General features: G+C 36.0%; 2 protein-coding genes across 3 annotated transcripts in view; one reads left to right on the plus strand and one right to left on the minus strand.

The window, feature by feature from the left end:
• Positions 1-25432, plus strand: part of LOC123314469 (AP-2 complex subunit mu) — a 46144-nt gene extending 20712 nt beyond the window's left edge. The window contains exons 3-6 of the mRNA XM_044899779.1: positions 3893-4274; positions 17940-18216; positions 19189-19422; positions 24448-25432. Of these exons, the coding sequence (XP_044755714.1) occupies positions 3893-4274; positions 17940-18216; positions 19189-19422; positions 24448-24694 (1140 nt within the window). The 3' untranslated portion in view covers positions 24695-25432. The remainder of the gene's footprint in view (positions 1-3892; positions 4275-17939; positions 18217-19188; positions 19423-24447) is intronic.
• The window catches only part of LOC123314470 (peroxisomal membrane protein PEX14), a 76676-nt gene continuing 76395 nt past the window's right edge, over positions 25428-25708 (minus strand). For both annotated transcript variants that reach the window (XM_044899781.1, XR_006537821.1), the window contains one exon: positions 25428-25599. In XM_044899781.1, coding sequence (XP_044755716.1) covers positions 25539-25599 — 61 coding nt within the window. In that variant the 3' untranslated portion in view covers positions 25428-25538. The remainder of the gene's footprint in view (positions 25600-25708) is intronic.

The raw sequence follows: 25708 nt of genomic DNA on the forward strand, positions 1-25708 counted from the left end.
GGTGTGGTCCTGATTCCGGCTATTTTCATTAAAAATTGTGCAGATACGCTCACCCTGCTACTGCATTTATTGTTCAATCAGTCCTTCAGGTCAGTTTTTCCTGAAAGATGGAAGCTTGCGAAGATTGTCCCTATTCATAAAAGTGGTAAAAACAAAGTGATCGGAAATTATAGGCTAGTATCTGTCCTCAGCCATTTTAGTAAGATATTTGAATCATTACTGAAGAATTATCCTGTTCGATTGGACCCAAACTAACATCTCACCAGCACGGGTTTTATAGGGGACTGTCAGTTCTGACAAATCTAGCGCCGTACGTTCGTTTTTTGTCCGAGAGTTTCGACCTAGGCGTGCAAACTGATGCCGTCTATACTGACATGACAAAAGCGTTTGATGAAGTTCACCATGGTACGCTCTTGAAAGTTTTATCTTGTTTCGGAATAGCTGGCCTGCTTCTAAACTGAGTTGAATCATATTTAGTAAATAGCGACACTATGTGGTAATAGCTCGAGTTTCTTCTAACGTTGTTTTAGTGACCTCAGAGGTTCCACAGGGCTCTCATTTGGGTCCCTTTCTATTTAATGTTTACATCGATGGCGTTTCAGAATGGTTTCTGCATACGCATATCGAGTTGTACGCCGACGATCTGAAAATGTATAGACGGGTTTTTTCTCATTGTGATGCCGTTCTCACAGGAAGACCTAGATGGATTCTCTCATTTCTGTTCGCGTAGATATTTCAAGGTCAATGTTGATAAATGTCATCATATCACCTTCACCAAAAATAAAATCATCGTGGATTGCCCATTACTCCTAGATGGGATGCCCATTAATAGGACAGACGAGATCGGGGATCTTGTTATAATTTTGGATAGGAAACTTTCGTTTGCTAGTCATGTGAAGCAAATTGTTGGGACAGCATTCAGGGTGCTGGGTTTCACATTGAGGATAACGAACGAAGCAGTTTAGAAACATTGGAGCGAAATTTTATACTACACCTTGTTTCGTACCATTCTGTAGTACGTTACTCCCATTTGGTCACACTTTTATTATAAATATGCTGATAGAGTGGAGAAAGTGCAGAGAAAGTTAGTGAAAAATCTTAATTTTGGGACAAATAATATATTGAGAGAATATTACTATGTGAGCTTAAGCAATCATTAAATGATGAGTTTACAGGAAAGGAGGGCACTCTTCGACGAAATTTTTCTATATCGTGTTTTGAATAATTGTTTTGATTTTCCCCTCATCAATTATATAACATTCGATATTCCTGTCTTTAATACATAGTCGCCGCAAGTCCCACCTGCACGTACCGCTGTTTTATAACTCAATTTTCTTGAGAATAATGCAATTCCATAATTGGAACATGAATAATATAGATATATTTCAGTTACCTTAAATAATTTTAGGAACTAATAGTAGGTTTACACATGCAATGATTTACTGGCGCCGGTGACTTCTGGCGCGCCAGTAACTTTAAAATGCATATGTAAACACTCACTGGCGTGCAAACGTTATCTAGGCATGCATGGATTGAAAATTTTGGTCGCTTCCAAAATTGATGCGCCAGTATCTTTCCTTGCGCTAGTGAAATTACAACTTGCAAATGTAAACACATTCTGTGCACGCCAATGAATATTGTTTACGCAGCGGCAAATCACTTTTAAGGTTAGGTTTAATAGTTTACTTTGGTTCTTTTGTGAGTTTTGTATTTTAACGATGAACAAAAGAGAGAAGAAATGGAAATCAGAAACCATAATACAGTTTTTAGAATTGTATGAACAAGTTCCTTGTTTGTGGGACGTGCATTCTGGAATGTACAAAAATTAAGATGCTAGGGAAAATGGCTATTTACAGATAGCACCATTAATGAATATTGAAGGATTTGGTGCATCGGAAGTTAAAGCCAAAATACGTAGTATAAGGAATACTTATACGTCAGAATTGGGAAAATAGAGAAAAAAAAATCTGGCGCAGTTACTGATGAGCTATACACACCAAAGTTACCATGGTTTAAAACAGCTAATAGAATTTTGCATCAAGTAGTACAAATTAGAGAGACACAGTCTACAGAAATTGAAACACAATCAACGTTGTAAAAGAAAATTAAATCCTTCTTGTTTCATTCTTAAATGATTTCGAAAGCTTTGGGGGTCTTCCATTGAAAGTTCTTTTAAAAGAGAATTTGAAGCAACCATAATTGGTCTCTAGGAAATCCAATTTGCGCACCCATAAGCGACCTTTTCTTTTATGTCGTTTCTTCCGTTCTAAATCTTCAATCATACCTACTATCAATTATCGATTTTGCAATTTTTCGACAATTTTTTACAAGCTCCTTTCGTGACATGATGTAGGCACCTACTATAACGAGAGTATCGATACTAGCAACTGCAAACAGTGCAAAACACTGGAAACAGTGTAAACGCTTACTGGCGTGAAAGTTGAACTGGCGTTAAGACTGGCGCCGGTAAATCCATGCATGTGTAAACTTACTATAAGTTAGGGCTTATCTGATCAGGCGAAATATTTGAGTTGTAAAGTTTTTTTTTTGTTTCCTTTGTGATTTTAGGCTGTTCATTATTACCATAAATGTGAAACTTATGAACCCCAGTAATTGGGAATTGTTTCCTGTTGAGGTTCCTGATTAATAATGAATAAATAAATAAATATCTTCCTGACCAGGTTGGTTTGTCACACCATTTTTTCATATGTACTTATGTAATAAAATATGATTTTAATACTTGTTGAATCTGAGAAATTGATTTCATTGTTAATTTTGATTGTATAGTAAAAGTTCAGGATGATAATCTTCAAATACAAATGAAGTATATCTTAATTTACCTGAAGATGCTGCTGTGATAGCGAAACAGGTGTCATGACTAAATAACTGTGTTGGTGAAAATCATGTAATTCAGTTTGTAATACAAATAAAAGTTATTTATATTCAAAATGTTGCATTTTCATTATTAATCACTATATCGAAAGAGATCACACAATTAGTAATATGATTATACATAGTAAGGATGAATTCAGATGCATACCACCCGCTGATATAAAGAAGGTTTGACGGCTATTTTAGGCAATAAATAAGCCCATTACTTCTACATTCAATCTCGCAGGTGATTGAGAAGGTTCTGGCTTATAGATTTGTGAACTGGCGGTTTTGGTATTCTTTTTTTATGAATCTTGCTGGCAGCCAAAAAAAACCTTGAACATCCGAAATAGATTAATTTCACTCATCTATAAGCCAGACCCTTCTCAAACACCTTTGAGAAATAATATAGTATTTTAGGAGGCTGTGGTAGAGCCTACGATCCGGATTCGCCTCAATTTCATGTGTATTTCACTATAAGTATCAGTGTATCATCTCTATACTGATTCATTGTGCTCTGACGTGTAGCGGTAGAATTGCAGGCGCTGGCTGGGATAGATCGCCTCATACTTGATGTAACCTGAGATAGGACTAGGACACAAGCGAATTGGATATCACAATCGCGCGCTTTTTGAATAAACAATTCGTCGATATCGTATTATAACTAATTGAAATGAATTAAACAGGTCTGATGTAAGACAAAATGTAAACGATTTTGATGGTAGACGCACTGAAGACTTTCGAGGGTAGATCGACCTTGCCTTTCCTTCCTTGCCCGCCACCGGTCCTTTTTGATAATGCTATTATTTTACTTTCTAATAATAGCATGTGTGTCCTTTGCGAATTTTCGCAGCAGACTTTAAAATTATTTGGTTCTATTTTCAACTTTTATATATTTCAATTCAATAAAATTCTTTTAAAAAAAAATCATCAGTTTCATCAAATTTGACGTGATCCATAAAGTATGATGAAGAATTCCATGACCTAATTTCAATTCTAAAATTCCTTTTTTCATTTACAGAGGGCAAATATCTGGATAGCAGCTGTGACAAAGCAAAATGTGAATGCTGCTATGGTATTTGAATTCCTTTTGAAAATTATTGAAGTGATGCAGTCCTATTTCGGCAAAATTTCTGAAGAGAACATAAAGAACAATTTTGTGCTCATCTATGAGCTTCTCGATGAGATACTTGACTTTGGTTACCCTCAGAATACTGACACCGGTGTACTGAAAACTTTCATCACTCAACAAGGCATTAAATCAGCAACAAAAGAGGAACAGGCTCAAATAACGTCCCAAGTTACAGGACAAATTGGTTGGAGAAGAGAGGGTATTAAATATAGAAGAAACGAGCTGTTCTTGGATGTTTTAGAATATGTAAACTTGCTGATGTCCCCTCAAGGTGGGTTCTTTTTATATTGAATATTGATATTATACTAATTTATTTGTATTCAGATTTGAAGGTAAATTGGGGTTGCAGTCAAAATAACACAAGTGTTTTCTCTTTTTCTTCATGCTTTCCGAATCATTTTTATTCTTCATCAGGAGCAGCTACAGAAATATAACGATATTTAACAATCACATAAAAATACAATGTTGAAGGCACCCAGAACTTGGGGTTGTGTTTTCGATGTTGATGTTTTAAACTCAGTATAATCTAGAATCTTTCTAACATCTGCGAAGGTGCAAAAATGGAAAAGTTAGCAACATCAATGACTATGAACTTCTCAAACTGACCACATTAAAAGTACTACAAATCACAATGATCGTTTGAGTGATTTAGTTAGGCCATTCTGAATTTTATGTCGGATGAAAGAAATATGTTGGAATAATTGGACTTTTTTATACGTTTATTGTCCTTCAAAACAACACCGACGTTTCGAAACAGCTCGTTTCTTTTTCAAGGATGAAATCAAAATTCAAATACACTCATCAAGACATACATCGTTCGTGACATCTGACATATTATAAACCTAGTTTTCAAACAATATCGTCGATACAGCTCACACATCTTATCTATTTTCCAAAGAGGTAAAAAAATCTCAAAAAAAAAACTTTTTTTACGCAGAATATTGGCTGACAGATGACATCGTTGGTAACACAGAGATAACCATAGAAATATAAAACTTTCTTCTCCTTGTTTATGGTTGACAATTTCATCGAGTTCATCTGTCACCGCCACTAGTCTTGGGCAGGGGTGGGTTCAGGAACCTTGACTGTCTCTTTCGGGGGGTTAGGGACAATCGGCAAAGAACGAAATCAAACAAACAAAACAAACAGGTCAGCCAAAGAATTCGAAAACTCAGGTGGTGCATGACTATGGAATCGGTGTCTAGAGATATGGAGCTTTAATGTTCGTATCATTCTCACTGAATTCTCGTCTTCAATTGCTCAGCGGTTGATTATGTTGCTGTAAATGATGCTGAGATGTTCTACATCTTCTCGGTGGTTTACAGTATTATTCTTCTTAATCTAAATCATCTCGCTTATGTGTTTCCTATATCCATGCTTTTCTCTATACAGTATCCTTACGTCTTCGAAGTTGAACTTGTGGCCATTGGTCATTTGGTGTAGTGTCTGTGCCGTTTTATTGTAGTTGGCCACATTCTCACATTCCCTCTTGTGCTGTTTTATTTCCTCTTTTAGAAACTGTATTATTTGGCCTACATAGCATTTATTGCAGTTTTGGCATGTTATTTTATACAGGGTGTCCGGGGAGTAACTGTACATACTCATACCAGAGATAGAGTTGGACTAGCTGATTACGGATTGACTCTAAAAAATTAATTTCTGGATTTCCCTAGAAAGCTACAGGGTGATTTTCCAACTTCATGGAAATAATTAGATCATCATAAAATCCAAACTTATTGACGGATCTTATCGAAACTTAGGAGGTTCTTGACACATGCTAAGGTTGAGTCAGAAAGATATCAATTATTCCATTATTCCAGGGCCGGACTCATTAATCTCCATTTAAAGTGTTCAGGGTAAAAAAAACACTTTGTATTTCGAATTACAAATAATTGATTAGCTTTTTTGAAAGAAGCTAAATTAAGCTTCAATTTCTGGTACCGCTCAAAGTTGTCACATCAACAATTATTTTTTTATGAATTTTTTAATTTGGATAAAGTTCGAAAATTGCAATTTTTTACCTGAACAGGACATAGTCATCTTGTGCAGAATGAAAATAAATAATAAATTTTCTTAGAAAAGTCACTGAAGGTGAAGAAGACTATAATAATTTGTTGATATACTGGGTGGCAACCCCAGACGCGGATTTCACTTTGAGGGAGTAAATGAAGGTATTTTGAAAAAAAATTTGGTGATGTGTATAGGGTATAAAGAAGCATATTTCAAAATTATTCTTATGTATACTGGGTGTTCGACAACAATGATATAGACCAAAGTTACACTTCTTCCAGTGGAGAGAACAGCTGATGATGATGAATAATCAACTGTTGCGATATTTTAAGAAATAATGGTGATATGATTCGAAAGGCTGTGTCCAATTTGAAAATTCGGCAAGAGAAATGTATACAAGCTATTGGTTTTCATTTCGAAGAACCACTTTTGAAATATCGTTCATTTGTTATTGTTTCGTTATTGAAGTGCTTATAAAAGCTCTGAACTTTTTTGTAAATTTTCTACTAATACATTCGCATTTTATATTCAAACATGACATTTTCAGTTCTTTTCATGGTGAAAAATTCAAATTTTCGAACTTTATCCAAATTCAAAAATTCATAAAAAAATAATTCTTGATGTGACAACTTTGAGTGATACCGAGAATTGAAGCATAATTTAGCTTCTTCCTAAAAAACGAATCAATTATTTGTCATTTGAAATACAAAGTGTTTTTTTTGCACTGAACGCTTTAGATGAATATTAATGAGTCCGGCCCTGGAATAATGAAATAATTGATATCTTTCTGACTTGACCTTAGCATGTGTCAATAACCTCCCAAGTTTCAATAATATCCGTCAATAAGTTCGGATTTTATGATGGTCTGAGTATTTCCATGAAGTTGGAAAATCACCCTGTAGCTTTCTAGGGAAATCCAGAAATTAATTTTTTATAGTCAATCCGTAACCAGCTAGTCCAACTCTATCTCTGGTAAGAGTATGTACAGTTATTCCCCGGACACCCTGTATACTATTTCGAATTCGAATGCATGTGGTGTTCTTTGTTTGAGTTGGGTAAAACATTTTTTGGAAGTATTTAGGTTGTAGTAGGCGCATCCACCCTTTAGACCTCGAGGTCATATCGTTGGGGTTGTTGCAGTCAGAATCGGTCATGTTCAGATACTTTTTTATAGTCCTATCTATGATGTTTGTGGTATGTGGGATAATTATTCTGTACTAAAATCTATCACCTTCTACATATCGACATTGTGGAACTTAGTGTTGCTGAGTTCTAATCTTATGAGGTTGTTCATTTTCGTTGTTCTTTTGTTGCATACTGTGGTTACTATAGAAGTTATCGGCTTGTTGGAATACCAATAAGTTACAGATGTCATAGTGTGCTGTATATTATCGGATGGGATCAGCATCAGCTGGTCATTAACGAACAGTCTGAGGAAAGGGGAGTCAAAACCCAACTTATCCAAGGCGTAGTAAAATATCTCGTTCATCACTAGGTCGGCGAACGTTTGGCTGGAGGGGGAACCCATGACGATGTCATCGAGTTGTTTTTAAAATTGGTCTTCATAGACAAAATATCCGCTATTTTCTTCACTTCTTCATTCAGATAATCTTCCTTACACATAAGCACTGTGGCAACTCCCTTATCTGCTCTACTAATGATAATGTCTTCGTGTTCGTCTTTTATGAATTCAGTGGTCTCCCTCAAATATTTGTTCAGTGTGTAGTCTGTTCTTGTATATCTCTCTTTTTTATAATCTTGGTTTTTCTAAAATTAAATATCGATATATTTTTCGTTTCGGCTTTTGAGTTTCTGATGGTTAGTTGGATGGGGTCGCAGCTAAGGGGTTAAAGAAAAATATGCAATTATATTTCCCAAAAATAAGTACTCAGAACTCAATTCACATGTTATCTTAATTTTAAGTTATCGGTTGAGAAACTATTAATGGACAGAAAATGAAGGTAATTGAAAATCAATTGACGGGTTTCAGCGTTCCCATTTTTAGTTTTTGGTCGAAGAAATATTAATTTTATTCCATCCTTATGTCCCACCCTGTGTATATAGTTTGATTTTAAATGCGATATAAGCTGGTTCTCGGAGAGAGAATGTACTTCTTTATTTCTGCCAAGCTTTTTGAAAAATAGTTTAGTGTCCTGATTATAGTATTATGATTTGATGGTTTGTAATGGAATTTTTTTATATTTTGATTTTTCTACAGGATCGTTGTCAGCAGAACAGTTACCTCACACGAAACTGAATACTTATATTGCCGGCAATAATAGACCAATATCTTATTGAGATGTTACCCTGTAGACTAGACCAACCAGTCTGAAGAATATCATAATCACATTCAATATTATGGGAATGTGAATTCAGATAATAGGCCCTGAGGAAGATCCGAAATATATGATACGTTGGCAAATTATTGACAATTGAATTTTCTCCCCACCATTCCACAAACCATCAGGGGCGGATCCAGGATTCGATTTGGGGGGGGGGCACAATAACCCCCTCCCTATTCCCATCTCTCACCAACCTAAAATTTTCTATTCTTATCTAAAAAATACTTTCTCATGGTAATACACGAACATCCTTAGGCTTCTTCTGTTCTCAAGATGAAGTGAAAAAAAAACGGTTATCAGTCCAAAAGAGAAGAAATAACACGAAAATATAAAACAAAATATGTAGTCGCATTCAGAAACGGGTTCAGATCTCCCAGATTCGAGTTTTGGTGGACTATTGGAATCCACTGAGGTAAATTTTCGGGAATAGGTTTGAAAATCATATGAAAATTCAATGCAAGCGAGGAAAGAATTTTTAGTCTTGGGGGGGCACGTGCCCCCTGTGCCCCCGCCCCCTAGATCCACTGCTGCAAGCCATCGAATCATAAAAGTTTTTTTCTTCTTCACGGTCTTTCTGTGAATACAGATGAAAATTTTATCACGACACAAAACATCAACATCCATACGAATCACAACTACAATTTTGATTGATAATGCAGGTACATATTTTTCCCTTCTTTATTTCATCTTTCCTCCTTCTACTGTCACATCATCTTGTGACAGGATGGAAAGTTTGTTTCGATTTACTTTCTACCCCATTTATTCAGAGAGAGAGAGAAAAAGTTTATTTTAATGGCCATCGACCTGAGGTCCTTCAGCCCTGTTTATTCAACAATTCAAGAAATTCAGAATCCACTCAGATTATCAAAATTTATGAAATGAAATGAAGAAAACTGAAAAACACATGCATTCCTTTCTGTTACTCTACGATACTGACCTAATTCAATTCATAATAATAATGCTGCGATGCCGATGTGACTCTAATATCCCCACTCCGAGGCCGATCTTACGCATATTCGAGAATCTCTGAAATCACCCCTAATAAATTGAATAGGAATTACGAATATTGTATTTGTATCATCCACTACACTACTCTTGTACGGTACGAATATCCTTTTCCTAAGATAGAAATAATATTCAAATCCAAGGTGGAAAACCAACGTGATCCCGAGGGTGTGTCCATCATCGATTCCCGGTAAGGGATAGTTATCCCTTTTCGTGGCCTGATTGAAATGCCTATAATCTACGCGGAATCTAGTGGACCCATCCTTCTTCTTCACTTATACTACAGGCGAATTCCAGGGACTATCGGACGGTTCGATTACACCTCCTCTCACCATCTCTTCCATAATCCTTTCATCTTATTCCTTTTTTGCTAGAGGAAGACCTTTAGGGTGCTGTCGGATAGGTTGTGCATCACCAGTATAGATTTTATGCTGCACAACATCGATCTTTCCTGTTCTTTTTCCTCACTGTTGGTACCGGTCGAGCTCTTGACACTTTGAAGTGAGGAGGGACACCAGTTCTTCAGAATTCCTATATGAATTCGAAACTTTTGTAGAACTTAGCCCACCCGAAATAAGGTACACTGGTACATCATGTCCAATCAAGGTATTCTTCTTCATGGTGACTGGAAACATGTTGACATAAAGCAATCGGATGGGAATACTCTCTCTTACCCTTACCAAGCAATCCCCAAGTAATAGTCCTTTGGCTAAGGTTGTAGCGTCACGGGGCTCAATTACTCTTACACAACCATTCCTCGTTACATCGTCACATCTACCAGTCACTATGACTTCAGTTCGCCCTGGCAACGAGATGTCCTCTGTCAATCGAATCCGATATCTTGTCCTCCACATTATTGAGTGGAATCTCTTCATTTCCTAGCCGAAGTACATCATTCTTCATATCCAATTGGCATCCAAGTGTCTTAACAAGGTCCAATCCCAGAATGACCTTTTCCGTGATTCCACCTACCAGAAATTCCTGGCTAACTGTTGAGTTTCCCAATTCAAAAGTGGGGACAATCGATCTATGAGTTGGTATTTCTTGTCCAGACGCAGTTCGAAGTTTGATCCTACCTAGGCGAATCTTAAATCCTTCAGCAAAGTCTGGACGCACAATGGTTTTTCACATTTCTATCATTTATCTTTTCGGGGATAACTACGATTGATAAATCGTTAGACATTATTCCTCGGACTATCACTTCGGGGGCATTTTTGACTTGAATCGATTGATGCCCCTTATCACCGACCCCTCTTAGTTTCCCTGCTGAGGATCTTTCTTCAATTCTGGGCAGTTTCGCTTAACATGCCCACTTTTGTTGCAGTGCCAGCACATAACATCCTTTTTTCCAGCTTGTTATATTCTTCGACTTTCTCCTCAGACAATTTTCTCTATACAATAGATCGTAAATCGCTGTGTTTGTTGGACTTGTCTTACATGAAGGTGTCCTCTATGCGACGTTTAAATCGCTGCTTCAATTTCTCAAGCCTGGGCTAAGGCATCATCTATGGTTCTAGGAAGTGCTAGTTTCAGAACTTGTTGGATTTCACTATCCTTGATTCCATCCACAAATGTTTGGATTTATAGCTGTTCAAGGAAACTATCTGGAGAAGATGGATAAGCCAGCCTGACTAATCTTGCCACATCGGCTTCAAACTCCTGGAGATTTTTCCCCGTTTTCTGCACTCGGTTCTTTATTTATGCATGTTAAACTTGTTGTAGATGAGCATCGACATATCTCATCTGAAGTTTCAATGTTAGAACTTCTTAACAGGCTTGTTGACACTCCGGAATCGCTTGAAGAACATTGAGTGCCTCTCGTAGAGCTATTATAATGCCGTGGATTTTTCGTTATCGTTCAATTTTCTCTTTTAACTTTCCAGAGTTTTCTTCCATTCTTTCGTTCATCTTACTCAAAAAGTCCATTACCGCTTGAGTTACATTGCGTTCTGTAGTCTTGTGGTCACTGGCAGGAACTCCAAATAACCGAAAATATTTATTTAATTCTAGCGATGTTGAACCCCACACAGGTGTGGGGTTACATTGTTGTCAGGACAACAATGTAACGTTTTCTTCACTTAATAGGACTTTCTGATGTTGTCAGTACACTTGAACGATCAGTATTAGTTGCGAATATTACAATAGTTTCTACTATCGTTGAAAAGATGGCTGCACTTTACGAACTTTTTTCAATTTCAGCAGGTTTCGAATTGAAGTCACTGACGGGACTTTTCGAGAATATTTTGTATGGAGATTCATTGGAAGAAATCATTTGTTCTTCAATGAAAAAATTTTTTTTCAGTTTGACGAATGAAAAGATTTCTGGCTTACCGAGCTAACGAACTAATTTATCGACTGTGATATTCTTGAAGAAGCTATTCATCTTCATGAAATCGTCATAATCTCAAATATTAACAATAAAACGAAATTCCATTATGATGGTGCCAAGCGTGAAGTCAGCACCAAAGGAAATAAACTGATATTATAGAAATCTTTAATTTTTTTCCGTTGATTCCAAAAGCACTAATAGGCACTAATTAAGCACTAAATTTTACTAATCTCATGGTCATTTGAAAATGTGCTGAGCTTGAAGTCAGCACCAAAAACTTAAATTGTCAATATCTCCCTGTTTTGCACCTTCGCAGATTATACTAAGTTTAAAACATCAATATCAAAAACACAACCTCAAGTGGTGGATGCCTTCAACTTGGTATTTTTATGTGATGAATTTATTTTTGTAGCTGCTCCTGATGAAGGAATAAAAATGATCCTGAAAGCTCGAGCAAAAAAAAAAGAGAATATAATTCACAGTAGACAACATACTTACTTGTTCATTTGAGGGTGTTGAATCGTAAACTGGATAAAAATAATATATAGTCGTGCAAATGAGATAGGGAGATACATTTTTGCGTAATAGTTGGGGAGCCCAAGAGGGAAATTCGGAATTTACTCGAGCGTGCCATAAAGGGAGATACCTTGGACCCTGTAGAGTACCTCTACCAAAAATTAGACCTGTATATAGGGAGAATTGTCTAAGACAGCATGTCAGAAAAGTATTTATTCTCCTAATCTGACATTTTAAGCGTGACGAAAATGTGTGGGAGGGCGCCAAACTTGCAAAAAAAACGTCACGTGTACATTTTGGAGCGAGGTGGCTGTTTTTATTAATTTGAAGCGCTAATGATTCAAGAATAACGGAAAAAATAAAATCTGACGGTTTCAGCAAGTCGAAACAATAAAAATTGGCCATAAACGTCACAAAAATCAGTTTTTATTTAATTATCTCTCTCCTGGGCTTCGAATGGTTTTCGCATTTATTATAGTTGTAGAGCATAATATTTCCTACAAATCTTATCAAAACAATAAAAATTGGCCATAAACGTCACAAAAATCAGTTTTTTTTAAATTATCTCCCCTCCTGGGCTGCGAATGGTTTTCGCATACACTATAGTTTTAGAGCATAATATTTTCGACAAATCTTATCCGAAGCAATTTTTTTTTAAGTTTGAAAGTGTTTGAGATATATGGCGTTGAATGTATAACTATTTCCGTTTATGAGATACAGGGCGAATCTGGAAATTGATGCTTCTCGGACCCCTCCTTTACCTCCGAAGTAATTAGAAGTAATGCTGAGCTAAATACTACGTTCGATACAGAATTCTGCGTAGAATCCAGGAGCGTACTCATTTTTTTTTTCGGGGTAGGTTTTGAAGATACGACACAAACCTATATTTTTTTCAATTGAACACCCTATATTTTAGTTGACTTGGTTATTTTTCTACTTTTAAAATGATGTATAATATTATTTAGGTAGGTTATTCAGAAATGTTAAAAAACACTAAAACATCACATAATGATGATTTTTGTTAGTGGGCCATGGATTTCCCATATAAAAGATAAATTAATTGGATAATTTTCATTTGTGATATTTACTTATAGGATAGTAAGCGAACAAAATACTACACCCATCAATAACACGAAAAACAAAACGTGGGTACCTACCTAATAGCAACAAATAAATAATAGAAAAAATCATAATATAAATTAGATACAGAAGAAATACCCAATAAAATATTTATCATTGATACAAATTTTCACCATTGCATATCTTTGCTGAATGCATTTAATATTAAAAAAAAGTCGGTTTTGTAAATCGTGAAAAGCTGCTCCGTTGATGACCAAAGTTCTTCGGAACTGTTGTGTCTGAAAGACAATAATAATTCATAACGATGACAGCTAGATCAGATTTGCTTTTTCTTTCCAATGCCGTCTTGATAAAACAATGCTCCCAAATGCATAGTAGCCATAATAACAACAAGGATATTTTTCTCGCTTTGACATATAAAGTGACACTTTTTAAAACTCATCGACGTTTTGAACCGTTCTACTTTTCGCAACCAGTAACGCAAAGTGAAATATTTCGCAACTGATGATGAAACGATACTTGCTTTCATAGTTACGGAGTATGAAATTCAATAATTTCCGTCACTAGACGATTTTAAAGGAATCTCCGAGAGGAGCTTTTGAAGACGTTTTTGGTACTTTTAATTTGAATTCATAGTAACATGCTATTCGAAATAAGAAAAAAAATATTGTGTGAAACATGTTGGGAAAGCTAGATGAGACGAGCAGAAATACGCTTATTACGAAAAATAATGCTTTTCCCAACTGGTTGCACAAATAACTATTGTATTGATTATTTTTAATAATCAAAAGTAATAATTCTCTTCTCGAAACTTGGGAAATTCATGGCACACTAACAAAAAATCATCATTATGTGCTGTTTAAGTGTTCTTTAGCATTTCTGAACATCATGCCTATATAATATTATACCTCATTTCGAAGGGAAAAAAATAACGAATCCAACGAAGTAAAATACAGGTTGTTCCATTGAAAAAATATAGGTTTGTGTCGTATCTTCGAAATCAGGCCCCGAAAAAAAAAAATGAGTATCCCACTGGAATCTACGCAGAATTCTGCATCAGACGTAGTTTTTAGCTCAGCATTAAGGTCAGTTCATATTAATTGAATTGTTTACAGTATATAATCGAAATGATTTCCTGTTCATTCTGAAATAGCCATGATATGTGGACCAATTTGTCTTATAATGTCCAATGTCCAAATGTACCTTCAACTTCTGCCTTTTTAAATATTCCTTAGACACCCAATATTTTTAACGACTTTTTGTTCCTTTTCGTCTTCGTCTGACAATAATGCAATAGTACATAATTCTTTCAGACAAAATTGCGGCAATTTTGTTATTAGCAAAAGTTAGAGGGGTTCACGTCCTATGGGATAGGGCACGTAAGAAGAATACGAAAAGATTAATACTAATAATTTAACAATAAGTTTTAGGGTCTTTGTACTGTTTTGATCAAAATGAAAGGCTTCATGTGTCACGTGCTGGTCGATTCGAATGCAACCGAAGATTCACGACACAAAGGTGGAAGGAGACTGAGACGATCGTGATTGATAATAATAAACGCAACGTCCGTCAACGACTAATGATCCTTCCGCCGTATAATATGATTCTACCTTTATTCCTTATAACTTCGGAGATAAAGGAGGGGTCCAAAGAGTATCAATTTCCAAAATCGCCCTGTATCTCATGAACGGAAACAGTTATGCAAAATCTGATTAGGTTTCACAAAAAAGTGGGACAGGAGCGTGAACACCGCAGGCTCTATCTTAAATAACAAGCGAGAAACCTGACTGTCTCCCCTTGAATGGAATGCACTGTACATTAGACTGGGTTTCCACATTGACCTTGGCATTTCGCATGTGTGGCTAAGCTCCTCGCCCTTATCACCCTCTAGCTCGAAAACGGTTGAGGGCAGGAAAATTTTCTTCAGACAAAAGTTGTATAGAATTTTATTATCTACAACTTTCATAATGACTACTAAAACGATTAGAGATACAGGAAGGGGGATATTTGAAAAAAATGCCTTATTATCATCTTCAAACTGTCAGATGATTAGTGTCAAATTAATGGGTCAGCACGTCTACAACACCAAGATTAACCATCTTCATGAAAATCTGACACGCTCGAGTATGTACGAGTAGTAACGATTTTTTTTGCATTTTCAAAGGGCCGCTGCTAACTTGCATCATTTCCGAATTGTCAGTCTCTTGAAAAGTAGCTCCTTTGGATCCAATTAACTTTTCAACTCTTTCGTACGGCAAGCCCCACCACGCAACTGTCAGATTAACATCAATTTATTATCCGAGACACGTAGGGCATATACAGTATCTTAATTTGACACGCTCGAGTATGTACACCTGACATTTTGTTTTACATTTTTGAAAACCTGCAGACGCTTTCTGAAAGTGGTGGTTTCTTTTGTGATAGACTTTTTCGCACTTTGGCCGCTCCTTGCCTTTGCTCGGGCGCCAGTGGGACAATCAGTGAAACCACACGTCTTTCACAGAATCTCCAAATTAGAGAGCCCGGGTAGACTTGAGTATCAGTGGAGAAAGGGTATCGATGAAGACTAGGGTGGTAGCGTCTTCTAAGTGTCTGTTTTTCAACGGGCTTTAGGCGTTAAAAAGAGTACTTACCTCTTCTAACTAAACACCTAGATGTAACTGATTTAATGAACAGACTCTCACTGGCAAAATAATTGGCAACAAAATAAAAAATGTTCAGCTTTTAATTTCTACTGCTTTAAACTATATTAAAAAAAATATATATATACAGGTAAAATAAAATATGAAAGTCAACGGGTAAACATTTTCTGCATAGGGCCGTTGAGAAATTGATTAAAAGTTAATTAAATACGGTCACTTGTCGGCGTAGGACGATTGGTAAAATAATTAGAAGTTAATTCAATAGTCACTCCAAGAAAAACGGTCGATAAAAACATTCAGAAAAATATAAATGGTTTCGGAGAATAAACGTAATTGAGTCAAGTCAAAATTTAAAAGCCTGGCCAGCAACACCACCTCTCGGCGGAAATCGGTAAGGTAGTACACCAGTCCAGCTGTAGTGCGCCGTCTATCTTTGTCGGTTTTCTTGGTCTTTCTCTCGGTGGCTGGCTGTCAAATAGCGACCACAGAGTCCGGCGGTAACGGTAGTTAAAGGCAACGGAATCTCAACTCTATGGTCGGCTGACCTAACCTATAATTCAAACGGTTGGAAGTCGGAATGAAATAATAAAATAGTCAAGTATCAGTACGGGGGGCCCAACTTCCTCTTGGAACCCAAATACCACACTACGGTAACGGAAAAACAGCAATCTACACAGCAGGGAAAGACTAGATTAAGTTTAAATGGTTAGTTCAGATTTTCAGCCAAGTATAAAGTCTAGATAGAATAGTAGTTACTTGCCTTGCTCTTTCAAAATTCCGGAAGATGCTCACTCACTCCCTCGATCTCAATTAACTCTTGACCCTTGTCAATGCCCTTGACCTACAGTGCTGGGCCTCGAAGAAGTACCCCTCTCCGCGGAAAACTCGCCCCACTATGGGTAACTCATCTCTCCATTGGATATACTCAAATTGTTCGGTTAATCAACTGACTCGGAAAGGGACGGAAACAATTGAAGAGAAGGAAAAACGGAACAAGTTGAAAGACCTTTTTCTAGTCAGAAAAAGTACGGTTGAATGGAAAGAATTATAAAATATTTGAATTCTGAAAACAAAAGATCTATACGGTTTTCGCTACAAACATGGGACTGGTCGGTGGAAAACAATGACATAATATCAATCGTTAAAGCCACCTTATGATAATACAACGGTTTTCTTCAAAAATATTTCGGTTGTCATGTCTTATTATGTGAGTATCGGTGAAGAAATTTCCTTTTGTGGCGGAGCAAAAATCTGCAGTCACATTTTCTACCATCTAATCTTCAAAATCCACTAGCTAGGTCTCCACGACACTCGAGTAAATCCCGACTTAGCATCGTCGGCTCCCCAACTATAATAATATAATCCCCGTTTTCGAATCATTAGCAAGATACAGTGTGCTTTATGGGAAGTAAAACTTGTGAATTTCCATCCAAAAACTGAATTCACTATACTACAAATCGTGTTTCACCTTTGTAGTTATTTACGCGAAACCTTGAAGTTTTTTCAAATGAAATGAAAGAAATCTCAAATTTCAATTTTCATACAGAAATACAGTTTCCAAAAAACTATGGGGGTCCAAGACTTGACGCTGTTTTTATATTGGGAAAATCAGGTTTCAAAAGTTAATAATCTCCTGAACAACAAGCCAGATTTGAAACTGGGACCAATCGACTTCTTATGAATGTATGTGTGAAATAACGAACAAAATCGATCACCGTTCGTAATGTAAAGTTGTCATATGTTCCAGAAGTTGTTTTTTATATAGTAATCTCAAAAATTCGATGCGTTACAACCCATAATATTTAAAAAAGGTTCTGTAAATGCCTGTTGCGGTGCGTTACAACCCCGAAGAAGTTTAAAACTGAATCGAAAAGTCGGCAGTTAAATAAACATCAAGTGACCTTACGTTAATATGTATTACGTTATGACTATGCTTATTATGTTACAATACTTATTATATATGATGCTTCTGACACGAATAAATAAAATATATAATATGTATATATTTCCAGGTCAGGTTTTGTCAGCCCATGTTGCTGGAAAAGTGGTGATGAAGTCTTACCTCTCAGGCATGCCTGAGTGTAAATTTGGCATAAACGATAAAATTGTTATGGATGCCAAAGGAAAAGGAACTTTAGGAGGTTCTAGTGATACGGAAGCAAATCGCTCCGGCAAACCTGTTGTGGTAATTGATGACTGCCAATTTCATCAATGTGTCAAACTGAGTAAGTTTGAAACAGAGCACTCTATCAGCTTCATTCCTCCAGATGGTGAATTCGAATTGATGAGGTAATAATGTTTTCTCGGATGATTGTGTGTTAAAGCCTCTGATTTTTTTTCAACTCTGTAAAACCCAAATTTTATCTCATAGGGGCTATAACAGGCAAATATAAATAACTCTTTGCGTCAATGCAATATATTCTTACACTTGACTTGATGATGTGAATATAAAACATAATACAGGGTCTTCATAAATGATTGTAACATGGCAATACGCGTAAATTTTCAAATTCTATAATATTTTTTTCTAAACGCCTTACGGCCGTTTTCAATAAATTATTATCTATTCATCGCAAATTTTCCAAATGGTCTTTGAAATTCAGCGAAGAATCTAGCTTAACTCCTAGATATTCAGGATTGAAGTTATGTTCCAAAAAATAATCACCGATAAGTACACTTAATTTTCTATATTTTCGAAGATTATTATTTGCCTTAAAATGAAGTACATTTTGTAAATACGAGGCCAAAAACCAGATCATGATCCGTCTTAACCCGACTTCCTGTCATTATTTTAGCTCTAGCATCGTGAACTCAATTAAGTTCAATTCTCTGTCGAGGATTTTTTTTACATTTGGGTTTGGTGAACGTCAAAAGTCACATTTTTCCATATGCAGCGGTTCGCTCAAAGATGGCAATTTATCAACCCTCTAAATCAGCTGATTTTCTCCTCTTATCTCTCCCACCCTGTGCTTACGAAATAAGTATATACCGACGATAGGTAGGTTAGTTGAAAATGGCCGTTAGTAATCAGCAGCCCAGCGTAATTCAAAGCCAACTGCGATGTAACAAAAATTTATAAAAACCCTGTGTAACACTTCAACTAAGTTATCACTGTATCATACTAATTATTCCTCAATTTATACATTTTTTTAAAAATTTATGTTGGGCTCTACAAATGAATCTACTGACATCACGTAGAAATACGTGAACAGAAAACTCATCTTTTTTTTCTAAACTATAGTAATATTGTTATTTTTTCAGATATAGGACAACAAAGGATATATCTTTACCCTTTAGGGTTATTCCTCTTGTACGTGAAGTTGGTCGCACGAAGATGGAGGTGAAATGTGTTTTGAAAAGTAACTTCAAACCATCACTTCTTGGTCAGAAAATTGAAGTGAAAATCCCTACCCCATTGAATACATCTGGAGTTCAATTAATTTGTCTTAAAGGCAAGGCCAAATATAAAGCTTCAGAGAATGCTATTGTTTGGAAGTAAGTGACCTCAATTCATATATCAAACTACTATGTGAAAAATACAGGGTGTTTCCACTAGGTAATATTTCATCAGAAAACGCTGCGGCTATATTCTTTCTGCGGATTGAATTGTTTGACGATGTCTGGCATCTCTTTCAATCTGTTATAGAATCTTCAAGGTTCTGAAGTCAGTCTGAAATAAGTTGTATCTTAGTTTTTGCTATAGTTGTTCGTTGGTTGGATTATGCAATCTATTGTGGGGATGTCTTATTCTCGATATGGTTTTTAGTGCAATTCTTTTTGCTATTTCTATATTTTGAGTAGCTGGCTTTCTGCAATTGAATAATTGGATGGCCATATTCCAGAATTGGATTTGTAGATTGCTAAGTGGTTTATACCCTAAATCTGGGATGAGTTCAACTTAGGTCACATTATTTTTCAGGTTGCAGGTGTGCATTATGTCTGGCTTGGTATCTGGAATGTGGGATCAGTTGCTACCTGTATGAAGGAGCTGCTTTGGAGGAAATTAGATATTTGTTTGCTTTTCACCTTGTTCACATTAAAACCTCTAACAATTGGCAAGTTTCCTAAAACTTCAAAATCAAATTCAATTATGTATGGAAACCATTTCCTATAAGTTCCAACGTGTATAAGATTCAGATCTCGATTGGAATTCAATCTGCAAGAATCTGCAAATCAGATGGAAAAAATTGTTGTTTGACAATGAACGAAAAATGGAAATTTATGGTTCAACTTCGTGAAGTTTCGGAGTCTATATCAGACGAATTCTTAAAAATCTTCAGAATTGTAGTTTGTCAATTGGCATTCATCAACGTCTCCGTGTGTAAACAAATGTCAATTGACAAACTACAGTTCGTCGAATTGATCCATTTTATCATAGTAGTTGACTACGTCTTCCATGGGAACAACTATCTTTAGACAGGTGGAGGTCTATGGTGCACAGTTATAATGGATACTCGAGAAGTAAACAGCGGCGGCAAGATCTGGTTGGTGACTATCCATGCCCGGAGTGTGGAAGGATCTGTAGGTCACGGTTGGGTCTCTTCAGTTACAGAAGGGAGCATAGACGCAATAGGGAATTCTCCCTAATTTGGGTTATCACAGCATATGCAAGTTTAAAATGAATAATTATGAGTTTCATTCATGAAATTTTCAAATGCACCGCGGAAACTACTCAAAATCATTCTTCAAATATGAGGTTTTAAAATTCAAATAGCTTCGTTTCTAGTTAACGATTTGGCAACAGCGCCTACTAGAAAATAAAAAGAACAATAGCTTATTTATAAAACAACAGCTGTTGATTCACAGCATTATATCGATAAAACCAAAACAGATGTCAGCCTGGAGAATGAAACTCTGGAACAGGTCGAGCAGTTCAAATACTTAGGAAGCTTCATTAATACTAGGACTAACCTAGACACGGAAATACACAACCGTATCAATTCGGCATCACGGGCATTCTGGAAGCTAAAGGACAAAGTGTTTCAAAATCACGACCTCAATCTGAAGACCAAGACAGCTGTTCACAAAGCAGTGGTCCTCCCAACGCTTCTTTACAGAAGTGAGAGCTGGACGCTCTATAGGCGACATATTAAACAGCTTGAACAAACGCAACAACGTCATCTATGACAAATAATGCACATCAGATGGTTCCACAAAGTTTCGAATGCAACGCGCGAGTTGTATAACAATTGAGACTCAAGTAACGAGGGCCCGACTCAGATGGAGCGGCCACATTCTGAGGATGCAAGACTCCCCAAAATAGGGAATTCATAGAGGGAGCCCGGAAACCAGGAGAATAGAATAAGCGGTTTAAGGATATACTACATCAATCCCTAAAATCAGTTAATTCCAATCATAACTGGGAAAAACTATCAAAAACCGGTGCGAACAGACTTGCAATTTCTTAGGGCTAGTTGCGACTGTGCGCCCTCCTGTGACTAAAGAGACCCAACCGTGACCTGCAGATCCTTCCACACTCAGGGCATGGATAGTCACCAACCAGATCTGGCCGCCGCTGTATCCTTTTCGAGTCTCCATTATAACTGTGTACCAAAGACCTCCCCACTGTAACCTCTCTAAAGCTAGAGAGGATAATATATAAGGATAATGGAGACTCTAGAAGGATATAGCGGCGGCCAGATCTGATTGGTGACTATCCATGCCCGGAGTGTGGAAGGTCTCTTCAGTCACAGGAGGACACATAGTCGCAATTAGCCCTAAGAAATTATAAGTTTGTTCGCACCGGTTTTTTTGTGTGTGTCTTTTTGTAGATTTATTCCCGGTAACGGGATACAGCAATGTTGATGATGATCATAAGGCGCGTACTCACTGGCGAGCCTCAACAGCAACCGGCCGTAAAAATCCCATAAAATTGTACGACCTTCCTCGTTCGTCGCAGACTTCATAGACAGCCATCTTTGTCTATCTCATCAAGATAATGTATTTGTTGTCCTTTATTATCAACGCATATTTCAGTCGATGTTGCCAACTTGTGCAATAGAAACGAAACGCTTTAAATTTTAAATACCCATTTTTATTTTTCATTTTTAAGTACAAAAAATAGTTTTTTGTGTGAAACGGTTATTTCAAAATGTTACGTTTCAAAGATATTTAATAAAAAATACATCATTTTCATCAGGTGTCACTGTGAGAAATGTTATATCGGCACAACTAAGCAACATCTCATCAATAGAATTTCTAACCATAAGTGTTCATGTAAAACGATTTTTAATCAGAGAACATCTTTAGTTGTACATAATCTCGAAATGGGACACTCATTCGATTTTAAATTTGACAACATAGAAATTCTCAGCGGAGGAAAATTACAAAAGGAGACTCTTTACTGAGATGTTTTACATTATAAAATCAGACAACTGTGTCAATTTCAGATCAGATCTGGACAACTTGAGCTCTTATACAATGTTATATTTAATAGATGCAATAATTGATGTGCGGTTCTCTAGGTTATGTTATTGTTTTAGTTCCGGGCGTCTCTTCTTTTCGTTCATATATAGCTGGTGACAAAACTGTGAAATTTGAAATAATTTTACTTCCAGTTCAAGATTTCAATAAATCTTGACTTCCAATGAAGGAATGTTCAATGAGCACCCTGAATGTCGGTGCTGAGCTTTAGAAGTTATATTTTGAATCAATTCTTTGTGATTACGAAAACGAAAAAAAAAATCATAATATCCATGTACAGGGTGACCCAATATTCATGAAAATAGGAAAAGTCTAAAATTTTCCCAATACGGATCTGATTTATTCAGTTTCAGAGATATTGGAGAAAGGCGATAGTAAAGGGTGACAAAACTTCAAAATTTTAAATCATTCGGTCGATCAGTTCAAGAGTTATTGAACTGTGAAATTTCACTCATAAGATGAACATCACCCTGTATATCCCAAACGAAGGCACTCAGGCGATTGAAACCTCTTGATAGGAGTCCAGCCTGATGACATTAATTCATGGTTTCCGTTATTCCGTTTGTCGCGTTCTTCGCGGGACACCCTGATTTTTGAGTCACATTTCCTTCCGCTAGAAATCCCTTAAATCCGTTTTCGTTATTTTAGAGGCTTCATTGTTATTTTGAAGTGATTGTGGAAAAACATGTGTGATCATTGGATTTCCCTTCAGTATTTTGATAAGCAGCAGCTGGAAAGGATAGTTTTTTAGGGTTTTTCCAGAGTCGGGGAGTTAGGATTTTTATTTCTTTTTGTTTTGTGAGGAATTCTTGTATATTTTCCATTTTTATAATTCCCATTTCGGAGTAATCTCCTCCATAACTTGAAAAATTCATGACGGTATTGTTTACTCGCAGAATTTAAATCACTTTTATACAAGCGCAATTTTTACGTACGATTGCTGCAGCTGCTGCACGTTTTTATGTATTACAAGTAAATATAAAACATAATATAGGGTACGTATGCATAATTGAAACATGGCAATACGCGTAAGTAGTCCGAAATGGAAATTATAAAAATGGAAAATATACAAGAATTCCTCACAAAACAAAAAGAAATAAAAATCCTATCTCCCCAACTCCGGAAAAACCCTGAAAAACTATCCTTTCCAGCTGCTGCTTATCAAAAAACTGAAGGGAAATCCAATGATTACACATGTTTTTTCACAATCACTTCAAATAACAATGAAGCCTCTAATAACGAAAACTTATTCAAGAGATTTCTAGCGGAAGGAAATATGAAGGTGGTCCGGGAAGAATGCGACAAACGTAAACCATGAATTAATGTCATCAGGCTGGACTCGTATCAAGAGGTTTTAATCGCCAGAGTGCCTTCGTTTGGGATATGCAGGGTGATGTTCATCTTATGAGTGAAATTTCACAGTTCAATAACTGTTGAACTGAATTTTGAAGACTTGTCACGCTTTACTATCGCCTTTCTCCAATATCTCTGAAACTGAATAAATCAGATCCGTATTGGGAAAATTTTAGACTTCCCATTTTCATGAATATTGGATCACCCTGTACATGGACAATTATGCATAAGTTTTGAAATTCTATATTTAGTTCTGAAAGCCTTTCCGCCGTTTCCAGTGATCTAACTGTTTTAGTTACTGATAGAAAAAACATTCTAAAACTTATGTACAGATAGAAAGTGTATCAGATGGTTAGACTAAGAGGCTGGAAAAATATATTCAATTTTATTGCCAAAAAATAAGTACCATGGGAACTCAACGTGTTTCAGCTTCTTGATTAGTTATTGGTTGAGTAACTATTTATTTTTTTTTTCTCAAAAGACTTTCGTGTTTCTTCTGATAATCACAAAATAAAAAAAAATATGGTGGGAGATGCCATATGGTTCCACTTGAAAAACGGAAATTGGATGGGGTTCCAGCTAAGGGGTTGAGTAAAACACTCAATTTTATTGCCTGAAAATAAATTTTATTTCAGACTTATGTCCAACTCTGTGTATATTGACGATTATTAATTATGATTATGTTCAGCCTTGCAAAGATTTATTCCATTGTTTATGTAGATTCTATGATTTCATTGTTTTCAGAATCAAGAGAATGGCCGGCATGAAAGAAACTCAACTATCGGCCGAAATTGAACTTCTTGAGACTGACACAAAAAAGAAATGGACTAGACCACCAATTTCAATGAATTTTGAGGTACCATTTGCACCTTCTGGTTTTAAAGTACGTTATCTAAAAGTATTTGAACCTAAGCTTAACTATTCAGATCACGATGTTATAAAATGGGTGAGATACATTGGCAGATCTGGTCTATATGAAACAAGATGTTGAAGGAGCGGATTAAATGAAAATCAAGTAAACAATATTAATGAACAGATAGTTGGATACATCATCGGTGAAGTTTCCATAAGAAATGCTTATGAACGTAATGATAGTTAGTCATGAGTAACATATTTGTAGAAATTATCAAATCAATATTTTAATCGTTCTATAATAATTAAGTATAAAATATAACTTCATCAAGAAATCAGTTTCATTCCTCAAATTGAAAAAAATAAATAGTCTTCTCAATATTGTTTGTGTTAGGAACTGCCTGCATTTCGAATATCTGGTGTACTGGGAATTCGAAAAACTAAATAAGATTTAGTTATTTAGTGTTGTTTGTGCATATATCAGCTTATTCACAATTTTTAAGATAATTGTAATTGTATGTGATGAAAATACTCATTTCAAGATGTACAAATAAAAAAAAATACATGAATGTAATTGATAGTCCCCCCATGACAGTATAAATGGGATTCTCAAATATTCTACTTCAATTGGTTAATATAACATAGACCAAAAAGTAGTTATATCATTATTATATTCTTCGAACACGTTAATTTCAGGCATGTTTGAGCTACATATTCGCGAATATATCCTTTATTATATGGTTTTATCTGTAATGGATCATTACATTATTTTTTCTTGTTTCTTAATGTTTTGTATATAATACAGTCTACATCAATGATTCGATAGGGTAGATGAGCATGAAATGTACTATTCAATAAAATATAAATCTACATATGCTTTGAGTTAATTTATTTCAAATAGGTTCCAATAATTCTTTCACACCAAATATAAAGTCAGAAAATATACATATATTACAAGGTAGTTCAATTAGTTAATTTTATCACTAATGGTCTTGATCTTCTTGTCTTTGGAAACTAACATTCTCACAATCCTTTGGTATTGATCTGGAAAAATATCAAAATAAGAGCTGGCGTTCTAGCAAGGGTCATTTTTTGGCCGAAGCCGTAGTCAATTTTTTGACTCATTTACAAGGGGCGAGTTTCTTGTCTCGAT

This window comes from Coccinella septempunctata, chromosome 5, assembly GCF_907165205.1.
Source record: "Coccinella septempunctata chromosome 5, icCocSept1.1, whole genome shotgun sequence".
NCBI classification, from domain to species: domain Eukaryota; kingdom Metazoa; phylum Arthropoda; class Insecta; order Coleoptera; family Coccinellidae; genus Coccinella; species Coccinella septempunctata.